Here is a 21,265-nt window from a genome sequence, read left to right as displayed (position 1 = left end):
GGTGGAGGCAATTCCCCACTGTGGGGGCTGCTGGGTGGCACGGAGCACCGGCTCCCTTTACCTTAAAGAAGCCGCCCGCCGCCGCCCCCGGAGGCGTGTTCACGAGCCGCGGCTGATCTGGAATATCATGGGCAAGAAGAGATTTGATTGGAAAGATAAAGATCTAAATACAGGCCTTGGCCTTTCTATAGATGCCAGTGACAAACCCTGTTAAGTCATTGCCTATATTTCATGAATAGAAAAAAAGAAAAATAAACCTCAGATCAGTGCGTCTGGGGAAAAGCTTCTTTTTACCAGAGAAATAAACTTCAAATTCATCCATCTTCAGCCGGTGTGCATAGTCGATATATGCAGATACCTCTTGTCCACGAGCATTTCGCTCCCGAATGAAGATTATAGACTAGGAAAAGAGAGAGAGAGAAGTATGTTAAAAATGAGAAGGTGCCCCAAAATGCAAGACTGGTGCATTTTATATGGATTATAATTTGGAAAACTTTAGGATGTTTCACTCTCTTAACTATCTGTTCTAGTTTAAAAGAAACACCTTAAATTGCGTGGGGTATACTAATGTTAAAAAAAAGTTGGCATGGTGAACTGTGTCTTACATTCCGTGTACAACATAAAGGACATATTTCAACTCTCATCTGATTGTAAAATTAATTTCCTAAAGTAGGTGTTTTCACACAGACTTGCCATGTGAAAAGCTACAAATCTACACAGCTCTACAGGGAAGCAGCCTGGATGTCTGTCAGTATCTTTTTTTGAACTTCAAACACCCCATCAAAAAATATCTGAAGGGGTGGGGGGTAAACGCTGTGATAAAGGTACAAAGGCTCCCCTTTCGCTTTTGATCCCGCATCACCTGTCAGCATTCATCTTCATTGTTCTTCTCCCACCGCCTTTCAAACATTCATTTAGGAGCACTTATAAAGCTTTCATTCATAAAGCCTTACAAGTGCATGGATGGATTTTCTTAAGATGTTCTATCACTTTTCAGTTTTACCACACCTTTCCGCCTCGGAGAAGATAGCATGCTTATATTCAGCCTTTTAAATAACCCCCCCTCTCCTTAAGACAATTAACGGCAGATAACACGTTTCATACTAATAATTAAACAATGTGAATTCCACAGGACAATTCTAAGGGGTGGGGCTGCAAGGCCATTTGGGATCTATGGGCTGTGCATGGCGCATGTCCCCAGGCCATGCATGCCTCCCACCTTTACACACAGAGCAGCTATTATTTGCTTATTTAAAAAACAACACACATTTCTACCCAGTTTTTCAAATTAAGATTTCCAAAGTGGCTTACAAAGTCACTCAGACAGCTAAAATATAACCACGACAAAACAACTGCAGAACAGCAGCACACATTTATTTATTTATTACATTTCAATATCACCCTATCCATCCAAAGGCTCTGGGAGGTGTACAGTTAAACACAGCAATAAAACCACGAGAGCTATTAAAACCATTAAAAAACCTAGGGAGAAAAGACCACTTCCAGCTGGTGCGTAAAAGACACCAGTTTCAGTACCACGCAAGCGGAGGAGGGGATGGAGTTCCACTAGTGAGGAACTCCTCCCCACCAATAACCATGTACCTTATATCAGAAGGTGGGGATACCTAGAGCTGGGCTTAGAGGGACACAATTGCTCTTTCAGTGTAGTGGGGAGATGAACTATTGCAGACTAGTAAGAAGAAGCAACAAGAATGAGGGGTTCTGAGGGTAAATTCACACTGTCATTCCATGTACTGCTGGATTTCCTTTTCCTTTTCTAAATTTCTGGCTTATTTGACATGTTGCGAATCAAACAAATTTTTTCTTTCTGCCTGCCATCTAACATGCATGTGTACTGGTTTCAAGGGTAGTTTTATTTTTATTTGTTTTCCTACACTGATTTATTTATTTGTTACATTTATATCTCACTCTTCCTGAAAGGATTAATGCGGCTTAGAGCATTCTTTAGAATTAATAATCCTGTCCCAAAAGGGCCCACAAAAGCTGTTTAAAAAAAAATCAAACAAAAGTTAAAAAGAGGGGGGAAAGAAAATTGTCAGAGGGGAGGGCCCAGAAGGTACTTGGCCCTCCTCAGGCGGAGGAAGGGGCCTTGTTGGCTGCTTGCCTCACCCTCTGCTGCTGGCTGATGTCACTTGCATGCAAGAAAGCATGATCATTGATGTGGTCCCTCATATGCATATTTCATGACAGCTAATTGTAGCTTCCTATTGTAGCGTGCATGTGGCAAGAAACAGACATGGTGCATTCACCACACATGGTGATGTACACAGCTGGTGGGATCTGTGTTGGAATACTGCCATGCGCAAAGCATCTATAAGCGATACATGACTTTTGGTGTGTAGGTGATTTGGAGTTCCAGCCAAACTCTTTGCATCCAAAAAGCTCAGGTAATTTGGATAGGCAGACAGTGTCTGGGGAACACACATGGCTCCAGTCCAACCTTATAAAGCCAGAGTTGGTAATCTGTACATTGACAAGAACAGTGAATGGCGGGAGGCCGTTGTATTGGGCAGTGCACACACCCAATGAGTCACGCAAAAATACACCCCAGCCTCCAGGAGAAATTTCCAGATCGAAGAGGGCTTTAGGGAGCTGTTATCTGCAACAACAACAGAACTACAACCCAAGGAGCTACTTTAGGCCGGCGCTAGGACCTGTGTGTACCCAGTGAGATTTTAATTTTATCTTGAACAACAGACACCCCACCCCACCCCACACATACACCACATCACAGATTGCCCCATGTTTCAAAAGTGGCTTGCTGGGCTGCGTGAGGAGACTGCTTGTTGAAAAACACCGCCCAAGCCCCACTGGGTGCACAGAGTTGGTCACTGAGTTCTTTGGCATGGAGTCATATTTTGTAGCTGTGGCTAACCTTGCATTCTGAAAAAGCAAACATATGCACATGAAATAAATTCCCACTTCTGGACCTCTCAGAGTCAGTGCAGTGTGGCACTGCTTGCTGCTCTTCCCTCACTCCCAGCCCCACTCGCCCAGTGGTGCACGCGGCCTCCCACTGTTTTCCTCCTTTGCTCCACCCTGTTTCCAGGTACTGTTTCCCCAGCACCTGGGAGGAAGAGGAGGAGCACTGGCTGGAGTGCTTTGCCTAAAAAGTGGGGGTGGGGTGGGCTGGAGATGGGGGAGGGGCAGAGCGGGAGATTGAAACAGGTAGAGGGGAGATAAGAAAGGTGGAGCCTGTTCCTATGACTACAGATTCCTGGGTAGGAGAGAGTTAACCCAGGAATCTGTACTGCCCGGGATAGCATTACAGGAGGGAGTCTTCCTGAACCAGTAGTTCCAAAGCTGAGTAACCCAGACCAAAAGTGAAGCAGGATGAAATGGAGCCCTTCCTATTTTTTGTTTTGGTTGTCTGTGCAGCCAGCATAAGAACAGCTCTGCTGGATCAGGCCCAAGGCCTATCTATTCCAGCATTCTGTTTCACACAGTGGTCCACCAGATGCCTCATGAGAAGCCCACAGACAAGAGGTGAGAGCATGCCCTCTCTCCTGCTGTTGCTCCCCTGCAACTGGTGTTTAGTGGCATCTTGCCTCTGAGGCTGGAGGTGGCCTATAGCCACCAGACTAGTAGCTATTGACAGACCTGTTCTCCATGAATTTGTCTAAACCCCTTTTAAAGCCATCCAAGCTAGTGGCAATCGCCTCATCCTGTTGCATGTTTGAAACTGTTCCCAGGCTGCTGGTGGCCATGTTAAACATACAGTTGAGTGAAAAGCAAGGTTAGGGAGAGGAGGACTGTTCCTGTACTAAGGGTTGCCTCTCCGCTGCTCACGCAATGCATTGTGGGATAGCTGGAGGCCCCAGATCCCAGGTTCAGCTCCGGAGATGGCTGCTGCAACATTCAGGTGTGCATGTGACAGAAAAGGAGGCTCTGATCATCTGGGAGCAGGAAGGTAGGATCCTGACTTCCCTCTAGCCCACCCCCATTTGGTTGTGAGAACAGCCTTGTGGAGTGACATCTGTGACAGCGGGAGGGGAGGGGAGGCAGCATTCATTGTGCCTCCTGCCTACTGTCCGAGGCAACCATCTCACTTCACCTCATGGAAGGTCTTGCCCTGCTCAAAAGTGATCCACCTTTAGGCCCAGCAAGATCCAGAATTCTACAAACTCTTTAAAGCAGAATTGGCATGATAATTATTGGACAATTTAAAGAGATATAGTAAAGGGAAATTTAGGGAGAACTGCATATTGTAGTTATCCTGCAACTAAATTCAGAACTTTGCTATGCATCAGTTTTAGGATGATCTAAAATGACATTTAACAGTCATAAAATAAGGTCTGCAATGACCAGCCAGCTGATGGTTAATATCCGCAAAGGTAAGCCATGATCACTTCCTAAGAGTTTCCCATTCAATGACTCTTCTCAAATTGCTTTTTAAATTTCCCATGAAATACCCTGGATGACTGGCCAAGTACGAGAATTTCTTTTGGCATAGCAAGAAAAATCTAGACTTGGGCTAGAGATATCTGGGCAAAACCTCCAAGTTTGGATAGGATATCAAGAAATAAATACTACTATTACTAAAATCTATATTATTAATTCTCCAAGACGGGCCATGCGTGGGGACGTGGTAGAAAGGAGGCGACTGGCTGACAGAGTTTGCAAGCAGAAGCACCTGTTTGGGCAGTGGGGATTCCATATGCATAGCCCAGTGGTAGGCAAGGGAAGTAGGAGGGTCTGTGCTAAGCCAAGGGAGATGGGGCCATAGCTCAGTGGTAGGGCATCTGCTTGCATGCAGAAGGGGCCATGTTCAATCCCTGCTCAGCAGCCCCCTCCAGTTACGTCTCATGCGCATGATGTCCGGAGAAGCCTAGAGCGAACTCCCCCACTCCCACACCCGGGTTGCCGAGAGCCCAAGCGAACTCTCAGCTTGTTATTTCAGGCAGCACTAGAAGGAGAGAAAGGGGGAAATGTCCTATCAGGCAGCCAGTCCTGCCTGAAATGACAAGCTGAGAGTTCGCTCTCAGTAGCCCGGGTGTGGGAGGGGGGAGTTTGCTTTGGGCCCCTCTGGAGCCCGAGCCACGCCTCCCTGTGGGCTTTGGTGGCCCTTTTCATTGGTGGCCTGGGTCCTTTGAACCTATTCACACAATAGTAGTTCTGCCCCTGCCCTGGCATCTCCAGGTAGGGCTGGGAGAGACCCGAGAATGAAACTTCAAGTTGTGTAGACAATACTGATCTAGATGGGCCAATGGTTTGACTTGGTATAAGGCAGCTTCCTACATCCCTAAGTGGCTATGGCAGGTGTCAGTACAGCAAAAAAGGTGGCGAAGGAGATGGATGTGTGCATGTGTACATTGAATTTCATGAGGAGGGGGAAAGGTGGCATTTGGCACTCTGCTTCAGACATGCTGAGGTCCTGGGCCGCCACTGTTGGACTGCGTAGCACAGCGGTGGCTGGTGCAGGCGCTGCCGGAGGGGCAGCGGGAGACACCTTGAAGGCTCAATTAGTAGGTGCTTACCTCTCCTCCTGCCCCATCTGAAAGCTGTGCAGGGCAGCACCACACCGCCCAGAACCCACTCAGGCGGAGGACGGGCTCCACCACTCAGCTGGCAGAGGCCATTTGTGTGGCCAGCCAATGGCCTCCATGCTTGTGCAGACAACATCAACATCAGGAAGTTTTCCACACAGGGCTTTTAAAGCCCCTTAACTCACATCGCCTCCAGAATGGCGGAGGTGTGTTCACATACTGGCCAGATTTACCCTAAAGTCTCTGCAAGTTATCGGGCAGCAGTTCACACTTCGGGTTTTTCACTGCGCGTTAGAGCGTAGCCCAATTTATATCCGGGGTAAAAAAACCCACTATTTGTGTCCATTTTGGGAGACAACTTCGAGTTCACAGTAAAGCCTCCCAATAAACTCACAGTGAAGGCTGCTGTGTGTAAAAGTCCCTGGGGACTCCAGGCTGGGAATCCCGGTGCCACTTCATTGCTGTTCTGGCTGAATGTATGAACCAGTGGATATTTACGTGAGCGGAGAAGGCTTGCTCATTAGAAGGCCTAGGTAATGGCAAATATACCATGACGACATTTTCAGAGAAATCCCACCTTGGGAGATATATTCAAGTGAAAAGTGGGATGGGGGTGGGGGCATCTGTGGGGGAAATCTCAAGCCTCGGCCATGTCACCTGGTGAAACAGTCTTCAGTGGAAAACGTTTGAAAGGATGCCAAATGAAAGGTAAATGGCTGGAAAGCAAAAGGCAGACAGTATTTAGGAGTCAATTATTAACTCACTGAGGAAGCTTTAAACAAAACAAAACCATGGACAGTTTCACAGGTGCTGCCCCAAGGGCCTGAAGCAACAATTTGACTGAAAAGGACAGGCTTAAAATACATTACAAGTTAAAATAAATTCTTAATGACGGGCAATTTATTTTTCTTGAATACTGTTTGGCCTAATTTGCCACCTGTGGATCGAGTTACATATAGCAAAAATACCACCAGGCTACAGCAGTGAGAGAAACTGACCTTGCCTCCATATCTTTAAAACAGATGGTCTTAGAAGTTGCATTTTGGAAAAATGTGAAAACCATTGGTCCTGCCTAAAAGAGGCATAAAAGCCAGATAGAACATGATCTTATATTTCACTATTTTGTCTGTGTGAAATACAAGAATACTGATTTCAAGCTAAGGGAATTGTTAAGGTGGTTGTTAATATTATTATTGCGCCATACTTGTATAGGACATTTTACAGCAGATGAGATGGCAGTTCTCTGCCCTGAGGAGCTCACAATCTTAAAATAGACACAATAAAGAAGGGGAAGCAGGGTATTTTTAAATATATATATATCTGTTGGGACATTTCAGCAAGCGAATCACTCAAATGTAGTAAAGAATCTGTGCGTGGAAAAGCAAGCTTCTGGATGTGGCACTCTCTCGGGATCTAGGTCTAAGTAAGCCAGGCCTTCACACACACACACACACACACACACAAAAAAAAAATTTGGAGCCAGCCCAAAATGTAGGCGCCAAACTTAATGACAGACATTGTAGTGGGGAGGTAAATGGGCTCTTTATCCCCATTACAAGTAACATACATAGAACACAAACAAGTCTGGCTGGGAGAAGTAAAGATCATATAAAATAACTCTACCGTTGAATCCCCCCCCCCAAGTCCTGTTATGTTGCCTCATCGTGGTAGTGGTGGTGGGGTGTTCCTGGGAGGGATGAGTGAAGTATGCCAGGTGGTATATTCCCATTAGGGTCACCAAAAACGTGAAAGTCATCCCAGCTGCCCAGCTAAAGCAAGCAGGCACCTATAATGGGCAGCAGCGATATAGGAAGGTGCTGGAGGCGGACGATCACTTCAGTGACAACGACAAAGGCATCATTTCACACTGCGCAGGAGAAGGCAATGGTAAACCACTCCTGAATCTTACCAAGAAAACCACATGGAGAGACAAAATAGAATGATTGTCGATGTAGTGCTGGATGATGGGCCCGGCCTCAGGTCGGAGGGTACTCAATATACTACTGAGGAAGAGCTGAGGATCTCTCAGAGTAATGATGGTGTTTATGATGTGGCTAGATTAAAGCCTTTTGAATGTCTCGCGGTTAATGCTGCCATGCGGGAAAAGAAAATCCAAAGCTGCAAAGACAGAATTACAATGGGAACGTGGAACGTAATGAATGAATATGGGTAAGCTCAACACAGTGAAAGAGAAATGAATCAACTACAGATTGATATCTTGGGTATCAGTGAATTAAAATGGACTGGAATGAGACATTTTCAGTTAGAAAAATCATACTGTATTGCTCAGGACATGAAAAACAAAGAAGGAACAGTGTTGCTTTCATAGTCAGGAAGGATATAGCAATGACAGTACATGGGTACAATGCAGTCAGTGACTGACTAATATCAATTAGATTTTGTGGACAACCCTTTAACATGACAGTTCTTCAAGTTATGCCCCAACGACTGATGCAGAAGAAGAAGTTGATGAGTTTTATCCTCAAATTCAGACTGAAATTGACAGAACATGCAAGCAAGATGTGCTGCTGGTGGTTGGAGACTGGAATGCCAAAGTTGGAAATGGCAAGGAGCACTGTTCCCTCTACGGCATGCACACGCTCAGAAGTTTTTGGATGTCCTCTAAGTTCATTTTAGATCCCACTCAGGTTGAATCAGGAAGGCCCCATTCTGAATGCACATGTGCACACACTGCCTTGATACTGCTGCTCAGAACAAAACTCATTACGCACAGAGATGGAAAAAATTAGAGGGACCACTGGTAAGGAGGAAAACACAGTTGGACTGTATGGCCTAGGAAATAGAAATGAAGCAGGAGAATGACTTATTCATTTCTGCCAAGCCAATAATCTCTTCATTGCTAACACATTCTTCAAACAACCAAAGTGGCACCTATACACATGGAAATAACCAGATGGAGTACACAGAAATCAAATTGATTACATTATTGGTGCAAGGAGGTGGAAGAGCTCAGTTATAACAGCAAAAACGTGGCTGGGGGCCAGTAGTGGAACAAACCATGAACTGCTCATGTGCAAGTTACAAGTTAAGCTAAAGTGGAAAAACAAAGCTATCCAGCATCCATGAGATGATCTTGAGAATGTACTCATCATTTTCAAGGAGAACATCAGGAACCGCTTAGAAGTTCTGAATCTCATTGATAGGGAACCAAAGCAACTGTGAAATGAAATCAAAGAAGTTGTTAAGAATGAATGAACTTAAGACATTCAGACCTCAGGAAATGAACTTAAGAAAGACCTCAGGAATGAACTTAATAGGGAATTTCAGAAAGCTGTTAGAAGAGACAAGGAGCAGTACTACAACAACATCTGTAAAGACCTTGAGGATGGAAATAGATATGGAAAAACAAGGAAAGTTTTCCAAAAGATCTCTGAACTCAGAAGGAGGTTCCAACCTTGAATTAGTATATTAAGGGATGCCAAAGGACAGATAGTAACTGATTCAGAGAAGATCAAACAGAGATGGAGGGAGTATACTGAAAATCTGTACAGCAGGGATGTCAACATCCAAGATATACTAGAAGATATTCCCAACTTGCAAGAACCTCTAGTACGGGAAGATGGTTAGATGAGCACTCCGGCCATTACCAAGTTGGAAAGCTACAGGAATTGATGGAATAGCTACAGAAATATGGCAGGCAACAGAAGAAGAATCAGTCAAGGCTCTATGCCAGCAAATCTGGAGAATGACACAGTGGTCAACAGATTGGAAGAACTCAGTCTACACACCCAAAGCAAAGGAAGGAGACTGAACAGATTGCGCAGACCACTGCACAATATCCTTAATTTCACATGATAGCAAAATAATGCTCAGAATAATCCAACGCAGATTAAAGCCCTACATGGAAAGGGAAATGCTGAATGTTCAAGCTGGTTTCAGAAAAGGCTGAGGAACAAGAGTCATCATTGCTGATGCACGCTGGATAATTGAGAAAGCCAAAGAATACCAAAAATAAGTCAATATGTTTTTTATTGACTACAGAAAAGCCTTCGATTGCGTTGACCATGTCAAGTAGTGGAATATCCTTAGGAAAATGGGCGTCCCAGAACATCTCATTGTTCTCATACATAGAAACCTATACATAGGACAGAAAGCCACAGCCCAGATGTAACATGGTGAAACAGATTGGTTCCAGATCGGCAAAGGAATAAGACAATGTATACTTTCTCCATATTTATTCAACGTATATGCTGAACATATACTGAGAGAAGCTGGATTAGAAGAAGATGAGTGTGATTTTAAAGTTGGAGGAAGAAACATCAATAACCTGCCCTACACTGATAACACCTCTCTGATCACTGAGAATGTGGATGATCTGCAAGCTCTAGTAATGAAAGTCAAGGAGCACAGTGAAAAAATTGGACTACTACTAAATGTCAAGAAGACTAAACTAATGACAACAGGTATGGCAACAAGCCTCAGAATTGATAATGAAGACATTGAAGTGCTGGATAGCTTCTGCCTTTTAGGGTCGACCCTCAATAGTAAAGGATCCAGCAGTCAAGAAATACGCTGCAGACCAGCACTTGATAGGGTAGCAATGAGGATACCATCTAAAGATACCATGGACAGCCAAGAAAACAAACAAATGGATCATAGAACAAACCAATCCAGAATTTTCACTTGAGGCACAAATAACTGGGCTCAAACTATCATACTTCTGATACATTATGCGAAAACCCAGCTCCCTTGAGAAGTCCATAACGCTGGGAAAAACTGAAAGAAAGAGAACATAGGAAGCTGCCATATTCTGATTCAGACCATAGGTCCATCTAGCTCAGTATTGTCTACACAGACTGGCAGCGGCTTCTCCAAGGTTGCAGGCAGGAATCTCTCTCAGTCCTTTCTGTAGATGCTCTTCCCAAATGGACGCCACCCCCTAAGGGGAATATCTTAAAGTGCTCACACATCAAGTTTCCTATTAATATGCAACCAGGGTGGACCCTGCTTAGCTAAGGGGACAAGTCATGCTTGCTACCACAAGACCAGCTCTCCTCTCTCCAGAAGAAGAGGACGACCAGTAGTAAAGTGGATGGACTCGATTACAACAGCAATGAATGCACCACTGAGGGACCTTAAAGGCCAAGTTGAAGACATATCATCCTGGAGAGAATCTATCTATGGGGTCACTAAGAGTCGACACCAACTTGACAGCACTCAATCAATCAATCCATCAATCAATCAATTGCCTTTGAATATCCTAGTCTACGTGCCATGGTTATGTTTCTAGGTGCCATGGCTCTCTGGCAACTGGGATTAGTCAAGTCCTAGTGTAAGCCAAAGAATTAAAAACACACACACCAAAAACACACCTTTCTTGTGCATCTGAAGTAACATGCAGAGTAATCTGGGTAACATGCAGAATAATTGGCATATGCGTCCCCTAAAACTCATGGTTGATGTGCTTTGAAAGGACTGACCATTTATATTGGGGGAGACTCTTTCCTGTTGAACAAGTGATTAATGTGGTCAAAGCTGAAAGATCTGGACATCTTGCAAGTGCACCCACACAACTTACATGCAGCAGTGTGCATGCTTTTTGCTGCTTCCAGAACAGGATACCTGCACTCCTCAGAATGTCACCTTTTTAAAAAGGAGCTATATGTCATTGTTGTGGAGGAATTTATTTCCTTTTTAAAAACTGCAGTAATGGGCATTGTAGAAGAAAACAATGTGATTCAATATTTCAGGATTCAACTTACCTATATTAGTCTGAAAGTGTATACAGTGAGCTCTTACTCACAATCTGTGAGAAAGAGCCTGAAGGAGCAGGAGAGGAAGCCTCAAGAAGCTTACCTCCCCCGCAGACTATTTTGGTTGCTTTGCTGGGCGGGTGGATTGCCCGGTTGCCGGCTACAGCCAGCAGCAGGGAGGTTTCGGGGCCAGGAGGCCTCTTGAACTCCCATAATGCTCCATGTGAGTACTTGGTGCATTATGGGGATTCCCCCGGCTGCAAGCAGCTGGGGCTGGCAGACAATCAAACAAATGGGGCTAAGGGAAAACTTGCTCCTGCAACCTCATTTTAAAAGCAGGATCCAGAGGTGGATTTGCTGCGGGGAGCCATGCAGCCCCCAGAGGTTTTGATGATCAGCTGAGACCGGGCTTGGCTTTCTTAACCCGTTTTTGGCTGATCGTCAGAACAGCCTCAATGTCTAAGTAAAACTTGCTTTTGGTTATTCCAGTAGTTAATACATAGTAACCAATATGCTAGAAACCTGCTGATTTTGAGTTTTGCTCCCTTTACTCTTATGTAACTTGTCAGGATAGTTTCATAAACAAAAAACCTGCCCCACCCCTCCAATGTTTTAACCATTTATAAAGTAAGTACAGTTGTGCCGTCGAGCCAGTGTCGACTCCTGGCAACTAGGGATGTGCACGGAACCACGCGGCGCGGTCCGGCACTGAGGGGGGGTCTACCTTTAAGGGCGGGGGGGTAGAACTTACCCCTCCCGCCACTCTTCCCCTTCCGGCGCTGCGGTTAAAATCAAAGTTTTTGGGGCGGCAGCAGTCCTCCCTGCCGCCCCTGCCCCCGTCATTGCCCGGAAGTTGCAGTAATAGGAGTACGCATGCGCGCGTAGCAGCGCGCGCCGCCTACGTCACACGCACGCAGTATGAGGTGACGCCTTTCAGCATCTTCCTATATTGCTGCTGCCCGATAGAGGTGTTTCCCATAGTCTGGGAAACATACCAGTGGGGCTTCGAACTGACAGCCTCTTGCTCTCTAGGCAAGTTACTTCCCTGCTGTGCCATTAGGTGGCTCTTAACCATTTATGGTTGAATATTATTTGTTCTCCAGTATACACTGGCAGCTATCAAAAATGATCTTGAACGGTAACTGAAATTAGCACACATGAAGTAAAGGACTGCTACTGCAAACAAAAATGTAAACCCAATAAACAGATGCTTGTTCCATAGTCTATTGCTTCTAAGTCTTTTGTGTCATTCTTTTCATTTTCAAAAAACACATACACAAAGTTCAGAAGAACACATGAAGGGCAAAACCAAACCAAACCAATAACCAAACTCTCCCTCTCCACCAAACTCTCGCATTTCAGAAGCAAGATTGCACAGGAGACAGTGGCAGGCTGAGAAGCAGATGTCACAGCTTTTAAGTCTTCAAAAGAAAAGCTGCTTGCCCTTTACAGAAGAAGAACTGTTTTCACTGTGTTTGCAACATGTGCTTTCCAGTCAACTATTATTCACAGTGTTCCACAGCTGCTGCTCTGACTGGAGGAAGCTCAGCAGACTGCGGATTTGCTTATCTGTGTAAACATAGTGTTGGCTGCATTTGCAAGTAGTTTCACAGTGAGAACAGGCTCCCGAGTGTGTATGCTCTTGTAGTTGTTCAGATGGCATTCAAGACCGAAAAGCTTTCTGTGCTTCTGCATGCAGCCAAAGAAGCAAGGATCTTACACACAACGCACAGTCCCTCCAGGCTGATTTCATGGCACCCCAATAATCAGTAAACATGGGGCATGCTAGCAAGGGGAGAAGGCCTGTGTGTGAACCTTCTTATTGCTATATGACCTAAATAAGGAATCTTAGAGCAGTGTGTTGGATGCAGACACTGCCCGGTTTGCACTTGAGAGGATACATTGAATGTTCATCTATCTTGTTTTTCAGAGTGAAATCAGTCCTTTTAGGGAAGCTGAAATCTCCTTTTTTCCCCCATGGTTGTATGCTGCTATTGTTTCTTTTCTCTGTTGTGCCATCTCTTCCCCAACTTCTTCAAGTGATCCCAGGCAATCAGGGGTCTTGTAATGAACATGGCATCATATAGCTATATAGCCAATCCGGATTTGGGTTTGTAATTATGTCACTGAGGGCAAACAAAGCCTGTTGAGACTGAGAGCAATGGCCAACATGCTCTGCAGGGCAGGGCAGGGATTTCTGATTTGCCTGGACTACTGTGCACATGAAAGGCAGCATTGGCAGCGTTGTGCAACAAGGCAGCTGTGCAGCTACTTAAAACACTGTGTGGGCACTTGCACAGTACTACTTCCACTGGAAACAATGGCTTTTACATGCGTAGGCACAGTAGCCTGGTTGGTAATGCCAGTATTGCCTTAGAGCAGGGTTTCTCAACGTGTGGGTCCCCAGAGGTTGGTGGACTTCAACTCCCATAATCCCCAGCCCCAGCGGCCTTTGGTTGGGAATTATGGGAGTTGAAGTCCAATTACATCTGGAGACCCACACGTTGAGAATCCCTGCCTTAGAGAATGTTGGCCAATGTTTCTGTATCACATTGCTCTCACTCTGAATGGGCAGTTTTGCCCACTTTTCAACAATTCCCCCCATATTTGCCAAAAGGCAGAGCACTTTTAACCACTGCTAAAACTGCATCTGATCAGTGTCTATTTGATTTATTTATTTAATTTCTATACTGCCCCTCCAAAATCACTCAGGGTGGTTTACAACAAATAAAAACAATTTAAAATCAATTTAACAGTTAAAATCAAAACTAATTCAATTGAACAATTTAAATTAAATTAAATTAAATTGAAATTAAATTTCAACTCAGCCTTCATTTTTCTACACTTGACAATGTGCAGCTGAATGTACGAACTGACTCAGTTAAAAATACTGGATGTGTAAAGTGATATGACATGAAAGTGCCATCTTGGTGATCTATGGTGCAGCGTCAGCCCTTCTATATAGGTGGCCTAGAAGACAAAGTTTTAAGGCAGAGGAGACCAGGGAGGAAGAGGTAGTGGCTGTGTCTGGAGGGGCCGGGTCTGTGCCATGGTGAATGTGCACCCTAGTGAAGTTTCGACAGCAAAACATTTTGACTTGAGAAACAGGCCATTTTGAGCTCGAAATAGAACACCCTTTAAATAGAGGGCCTGTTTTGAGCTCGGAGCAGAACAATTCTGTTTCTATCAAAATGTTTTGATGTTTTGAGTGCCATTTTGAAAGCCTGTTTTTCTCTTGCTGATTGGTTTTCTGGCACTGACTTCTGATTGGCTTGCGATCTCCATGCGCTCCTCCTTCTCCAGGATCCTATGGGGGTTTGGGGGAAAGGTTAATCATTTGTTAAAAATTGCCCGCTTGCCCATTTTTTTGGTGGGTGGGTTAGTTTGTAGCTAGCACCTATCATGCCCTATCACCCAACGCACGTTGGTATTCCCAGGAGGTACCCATGTGGAACATGTTTCCTCATTGTTCTCTATGGTCGAAACACTCAAAATGTTTTGAGTTTGTTTCATTGAAACAGCTTGCTCGGCTGCTGTTTTGACGAAATGTTTTGGCCATTTTGCGTTTTGTTTCAAGCTCGAAACAGAATGCAAAATCTGTTTCTTGCACATCCTTAGCAGGAAGCCATAAACTATACAGACAAGACACAAGGCTATTGCTTAATTGCTCCTTTTTGCAGACTATTAATGGAAAGCATGACAATATTTGATAATATGCCAGCTCAAAGACCACAGCCTATCACGTACATAAATTATTATGATTTATTATTATTAATTTGATTTCTATACCGCCCTTCCAAAAATGGCTCAGGGTGGTTTACACAGAGAGATAATAAATAAATAAGATGGCTCCCTGTCCCCAAAGGGCTCACATTCTAAAAAAAAACACAAGATAGACAACAGCAACAGTCACTGGAAGTACTGTGCTGGGGGTGGATAGGGCCAGTTACTCTCCCCCTGCTAAATAAAGAGAATCACCATGGTAAAAGGTGCCTCTTTGCCCAGTTAGCAGGGGTAACAAATAAATAGCAAATTTTCTAGCATTTTCCCACAAAAGGCTCCCAAACAGCTTAGCACTTGCGCTAATGAACCAAGCAATAGCAAACTTGAAGCCTGCTTGAGTCACATGGTTATCAGCTCATTCACTCCAGTCACTAGAGTTGGGTGGGACATTTGCTATGGTGTGTGTGGTTTTGTGAAATCCTGATGCACAGGATCTTGCTGCTTCAATGGGCATAGAGATTTCCCCCCAAACCCCAGGATCGAAACTATGGGCTCGACTGCTGTTTTTGATGAAACGTTTTGGCTGTTTGATTTCGAGCTCAAAACAGAGTGCAAAATCCGTTCCATGAATATCCCTACAGTGGAGGCGGCAGCAGCAATCCCGTGTGCCTCATCTATCTGCCTGTTGGCTGCTCTCTTCCCTCCAGCACTGTGAGCCATGTGTCCAGTGGATCCTTTTGCTGGCCTCCTGGTGCTGAGGGGGTGAGGTGTGAGGCGGCTCAGGGCTTGAGGGCTGCAGAGGAGGAGGAGCGTACGTGCACAGGACTCTGCATATCTTAGCTGGGGGTGGGGTGCTTTGCCTAGGGCCCCAAAAACCCTAGGGCCAGCCCTTCTATGATGGCTCACATGATGGTCTTCAAGTGAAGCACGTGTGTGTGTGTGTGTGTGTGTGTGTGTGTGTGTGTGTGTGTAACCAGCTCTTGATGACTGACAGCTATGTGTGTGGACAGACTCCCCCCAGAAGCATTGTACATGAGGTAATACTGCAGTTGTGCTTATGATGTTCTTCCTCTAATTCTCCATTCACACATGTGGGCCGTCATTTGAATTCTGTAGTCATCAATGAAGAATATGCATATACGAACTATCCCATAGATGGAGGGAAAGCCACTTTGTGCATGTGCTTATGCTAGTCAGAAACAGTAGGGTGGAAACAAAGAACAGAAACTCTGATGCATAAAATGATCAGCAAAAATTCAATGTCAGCAGAAACAAGATTGCCAAGACACAACCCAGAGAACCATCATTTTGCAGCTGCAGCTTCTACTTTTATCCCATGCTCATCCTCCACTCCTACCAGCTATAACAAGACCCTTCTGCTAAGCGGCAGCAGGAAGCAGGGAGATGATGGATGATGGGAATGAGAGGCAAAACTGGATATGAAAAGCAGTGGCTGCATTCGTTCCAGGGTGGTTCTCTGGTTTGAGACCCAACAACTCTAAGTAGGAGAAACCCAGCAAAGAGCCCAAGAAGACCAGGTGATTTACATTCCAGCGTGATGCTTTCAGAAGAACTTGTGGGAGTGATCCTGTGCCTTTGCCCTGTAAAATTATCCCTAAGCCACTTGATCAGTGCTGCCAATTAATTTTCCCTAAGGCCAGGCTAAGGATTATTTAAAGGATCTGGTTAAAAGTTTGGCTCTTGCCTGATGTGGGAAAAATCTCAATGATCTTTTCTACCTGCTTCAGACAAGGACTTCTTTCACTATTTTCTGTTAACATTTTGTGTGTTTCAGTTCCAGTGTCTGCAGGTGGCAAAACATCAGTTGGATTTTCAATCTTCCTCCTTTTTGCGTTGGACTCCCACGTCAGAGCACACTTAGCAAAACACACTGGTGGGAAAAAAGAAAGAAAAGAAAACCCAAGCCTCAATGAACTTGGCTGGGCATGTGTTGACGCTCTCCTTCAATCTCTACCAATGTTTTTGGTTTTAGTACAGTGCTCTACATCACCAACCAGGTTCACTTTCTGTTTAATTTGCAAAGCTCATGAGCCTTATTTTCTGACATCGCCTGTTGCTATGAAAATGAACAAGTGACCTATGTGAAGCCATCGGCATGCATACTTTCAGGACTAGGGCAGAGACAGAAGTGGAAGGTTTTACAGAAGCTTTTGCTGAAGGAGTCAGGAGGGTATTGAAAGAGGAAACGCATCTTGGTGTCAACAACAGCATGGCATGATAATTGACTGGGCTTCTAGCTGTGAGGGAGTGACATTGGTGAGCTGGGGGCATGCAGCCTCTGTAGCCAGAATAGCTGGCAACTGGTCAAAAGATCCATGCTAATCTTTCTTGTAGAAAGCAGGAAGAGAACTAGGACGCAACTTGACGATTTTGGCTTGGGAGGCTGAATGTGTGGGCAATTAGGGTACTCATCAGGGAGAGGTAGATGGGGAAGAGCACAACACCAACCTGAATAAGTCTGCTTCTAGGATATGGATGCAGGGATAAACACATTATGGTCATGCCTGGATGTGGAATGAATCATATCACAACCCAGGATGAGGAGCCAAGGAAAAGTTCTAATTCTAGCGGTAGGTCCTGGTTCAGTCCTAGATGTCAGTGGATCAACTGCCCTCCTCCCTCTGAGGCTCTTCTACAATGATGAGCTACATCGCAATAGATTTTTAGCTCAGATTCTAGTAAGACGTGGGTTGAATGATCTGCAACATTGCTACAAGTCCACCTTTTCCTGTCTCCTCACTGTAACAGATTCTGGTATTGAACAGACATTTGGACTAAAAAGACCTCTCAAGTCTCTCCCAACTCTAAATGCTTAGGTAGGAGACCTGTGTTACTACACTGCACAAACAGAAAAATTAAATCTGAACTAATAAGTTTGACAGCCAATACGTACCATTTGCAGAAAATACTGATTATGCAAGACAGACATCACATGACAAGGTGGGAAGAGAGGGGAGGGGAAAATATTGCCACCTCCCATGACAGAAGAGGTATTCAGAATTCTGCGCCAACAATTCTCACACAATTTCCATTACAAAAAGAAGAGAAACATGACACCTGCCCAGCATTTTCAGAGGTTTCAGCAAGTGCTTAAATTGTCTTCATTAATGTACTCTATTTTTCCTTTACTAGAAATAGCTAACAACCCATGCTGATAAGTTCTAACATTTTTGAAACAATTAAAAAATGTGTAGATGTTTGAAAGTGTTCTTCAAATTCTTGAAGAGGATGAATTTCCTCTTTCCAATGGTTTGAAGACAGCTTTCAAGCTTCATCACTAGCATCTGGCCACCACTATGAGGTGGTGGATAAGGAGATGAGGCAAGTGTGCATTGAACAACATTGCAGCAAAGTAGCCAGAACAGAGCAGTGATGGTATCCGTCTGTGCACACTGATATGACACCCTGTGAAGGTACAGTGAGGTACAGGTAGCTACATGCTACAAACAGTGTCACGCATAGCAAGACTCAAGCTCTGTGGGTCAGGCACTGATTCTCTGCTTCCTGCACTGCTGGGACTTCTGGTCAAAGGAACGTGAACATAATATTTATTCGGTCCTTGACCAGCAGTATTACAAATACAAACATAAAAACATAAGCTAAACATTAGCACGTATTTTACAAAGAATATAACAGTATTTAGCCACAGTTCTAATTTTATCTCCATCACATAGAGGAAATAAAAACCTCAATAAAACATAATCTGCTCTTCCATTAAAATTTATCAGAAGGGGAGAAAGCAGCTTTCCTCTGGCTTCATCATAGAAGCTACAATGTAAAAAGGCACGTGCTATTGTTTCAACACAGCCCTTATCACAAGGACATACACGATTCGCCAGGGGAATTCCTGCATATCTTCCAAACAGAACTGCAGACGGAAGGACATCCAACCTGGCCAGCGTCATGGCTCATCTATATTCAGGAATCGTAACTACCTGAAGATAGAGGGCCAAATTAAATCCACTCAATTGGTTCTGGTCAAAGGAAATTAGAGGCAGCTCAAACTAGGATACTACCACCACAGGCCAGAATCCTCCCAGCTCTGGAAATCTAGTGATTCCAGACAGCCAACTCCATGTTGTCGACTGATATACTGTAACTCCCTCAGTCTAGGCACCTCATTGCTCAGGGAGACCACTAGGCTAGCCCTCTGGTTTTTCAAATGGTTTCCCTTGGTGCTGTCCACCACCTTTCCCTGCTTCAAGTACTTGCCACTTCTCCCATCTGGTGGGTGCTGGACCTTGCCAGCACTTGAGCCTGCAGAACTGTCAAGAACCCCTTCAACTGACACCCTAGGGTGTCTTTGGAGGAGGAGCCCATGACCTGCAGAACCATGATTCAAAGCCAGAGATCCTTCCGCTACTCAACCCCACTCCTTACAGCTCTAGGGAACACCTGGGTGTGTTTGCTCCCAGGGAAGACTGCTTTCTGGAGACCCTAGGAGCAGCCTCATTGAGGAAGCAGCAGCATCTCCACCAGACCTGCACGAACGGCGCCACTGAACCCAGGTCCAGATGTGGCAACAATGTCAGAGTGCTTGACTAGCAGTCCACCAACTGGCTCAAGAGGGGTTTCCTCATGCAGTTGAGGGGTCACCTCAGGAGAAGGAGACAGGAGCATACACAGTTGTGAGGGACGAAGAAGTACCAGGAAGAGGATGGAGGCCTTCCTAGATCCTACTTAATCACCACAGTGGCAGCCATCCATTGCTGGTGCAACATTCTTTGTAGAATGGGGAGGAATGCTGGTCTTGTGGCAGTGACCATGAATTGTTCTCTTTGCTAAGCAGAACCTGCCTTGGTTTGCATTGGGATGGGAGACTACATGTGAGTGCTGTGAGATATTCCCCCTTGCAGATGGGGCTGTAGTTCCATGGAAGAGCATCTGTGTGCTTGCAAGCAGAAGGTCCCAGGTTCACTCCCTGGCATCGGCATCTCTAGGTAGGGCTGGGAGGGACTCCTGCCTGAAATCTTGGGAGAGTCACTGCCAGTCATTGGAGATGATACTGAGCTAGGTGAACCTATGGTTAACTCAGTACAAACGATAAAGTGCTGGTTATAACCTATAAAGTCCTCAACAGCTTAGGTCCAGGGTATTTAAAAGAACATCTCTTTTGCTATGAACCCTACTGCCTACTGATATAATCTGGAGAGGTCCATCTACAGTTTATTTTTATTTATTGCTCAGTTTTTATACCACCTTTCATAAAATATCCCAAGGCATTTTACAAAAGTTAAAATACAATAAAACTCCATAAAAATCACATTTAAAACCTTAAAACCAATTAAACAGTAAAAACCACAACACAAAAAAACAGCCATTAAAAAGACAAACAGAAGCAGGAAAGCTGAGAGACCCTGGAAGATCCTAAAGGGTAAAAGCCTGAACCAATAAAAAGGTCTTTACTTCTTTTTTAAAGACAGCTACAAATGTCACAGAGCGGACATCCACTGGGAGAGCATTTCAGAGCTTGGGGGCAACAACAGAGAAGGCCTTGTCCCATGTGCATGACAATTTAGCTTCTCTCAATGTCAGCACATGAAGCAAAGGCCCCTCTGACAACTTTGTTGGGCGGGCAGAAACCTCTGGGAGAAAGAGGTCCTTCAGATATCCAGGGCCCAAACCATTAAGGGCTTTAAAGGTAATAACCAGCACCTTGGATTGGATCCAGAAACAACATGGCAGCCAGTGCAGCTCTTTCAAAATAGGTTTAATATGCTCCAAGTGAGCAGTTCCAGAGAGAACCCTGGCAGCTGCATTCTGCGCTAACTGAAGTTTCCGAATGTTCTTCAAGGGCAGCCCCACGTAGAGCGCATTGCAGTAATCCAGCCACAACGTGACTAAGGCATGGGTAACCATTACCACCGGCTCCTCTGGTGGCTAGGATGGGCCTTCTCTGTTGCCACCCTGAGGCTTTGGAATGCACTCCCTGAGGAAATAAGATCCTACCCATCTTTTTTATTTTAAAGACTCGGTCTCAAGACACATTTATTCAGAAGAGCTTCTTTTATATTGCTTTGTGTTGAATTTTGGTGTTACACTGTTTTAATGTTTTAGTTTCTATTGTAATTTGTCTTATTTGTTTTTATTGTTTTGTTGTAAACTGCCGAGAGACTTGTGTTTTGGGAGGTATACAAATGTGTTAAATAAATAACAATAATGTTTGTTGTAAACATGAGTTTGGGGTGGCATACAAATATAACCAACCAACAAATAGCAGCTTCCTATGTTCCTGTGACTCTGTTTTCTCAGCTCCGTATCTCAGTTCCTGCTCTAAGCTTCTTTGGACCCTTCTTGTTC

General features: G+C 44.7%; 1 protein-coding gene across 1 annotated transcript in view; it reads right to left on the bottom strand.

Annotated features, from left to right (window-relative positions):
• CFAP299 (cilia and flagella associated protein 299) overlaps positions 1-21,265 on the bottom strand; it is a 455,154-nt gene that overhangs the window by 79,818 nt on the left and 354,071 nt on the right. Inside the window, exon 4 of the mRNA XM_053255711.1 lies at positions 258-400. Coding sequence (XP_053111686.1) covers positions 258-400 — 143 coding nt within the window. The remainder of the gene's footprint in view (positions 1-257; positions 401-21,265) is intronic.

This window comes from Hemicordylus capensis, chromosome 5 (assembly GCF_027244095.1).
Source record: "Hemicordylus capensis ecotype Gifberg chromosome 5, rHemCap1.1.pri, whole genome shotgun sequence".
NCBI classification, from domain to species: Eukaryota; Metazoa; Chordata; class Lepidosauria; order Squamata; family Cordylidae; genus Hemicordylus; species Hemicordylus capensis.
The sequence above is the reverse complement of the archived record's forward strand: the minus strand, read 5'-3'. Positions and strand labels throughout refer to the sequence as shown.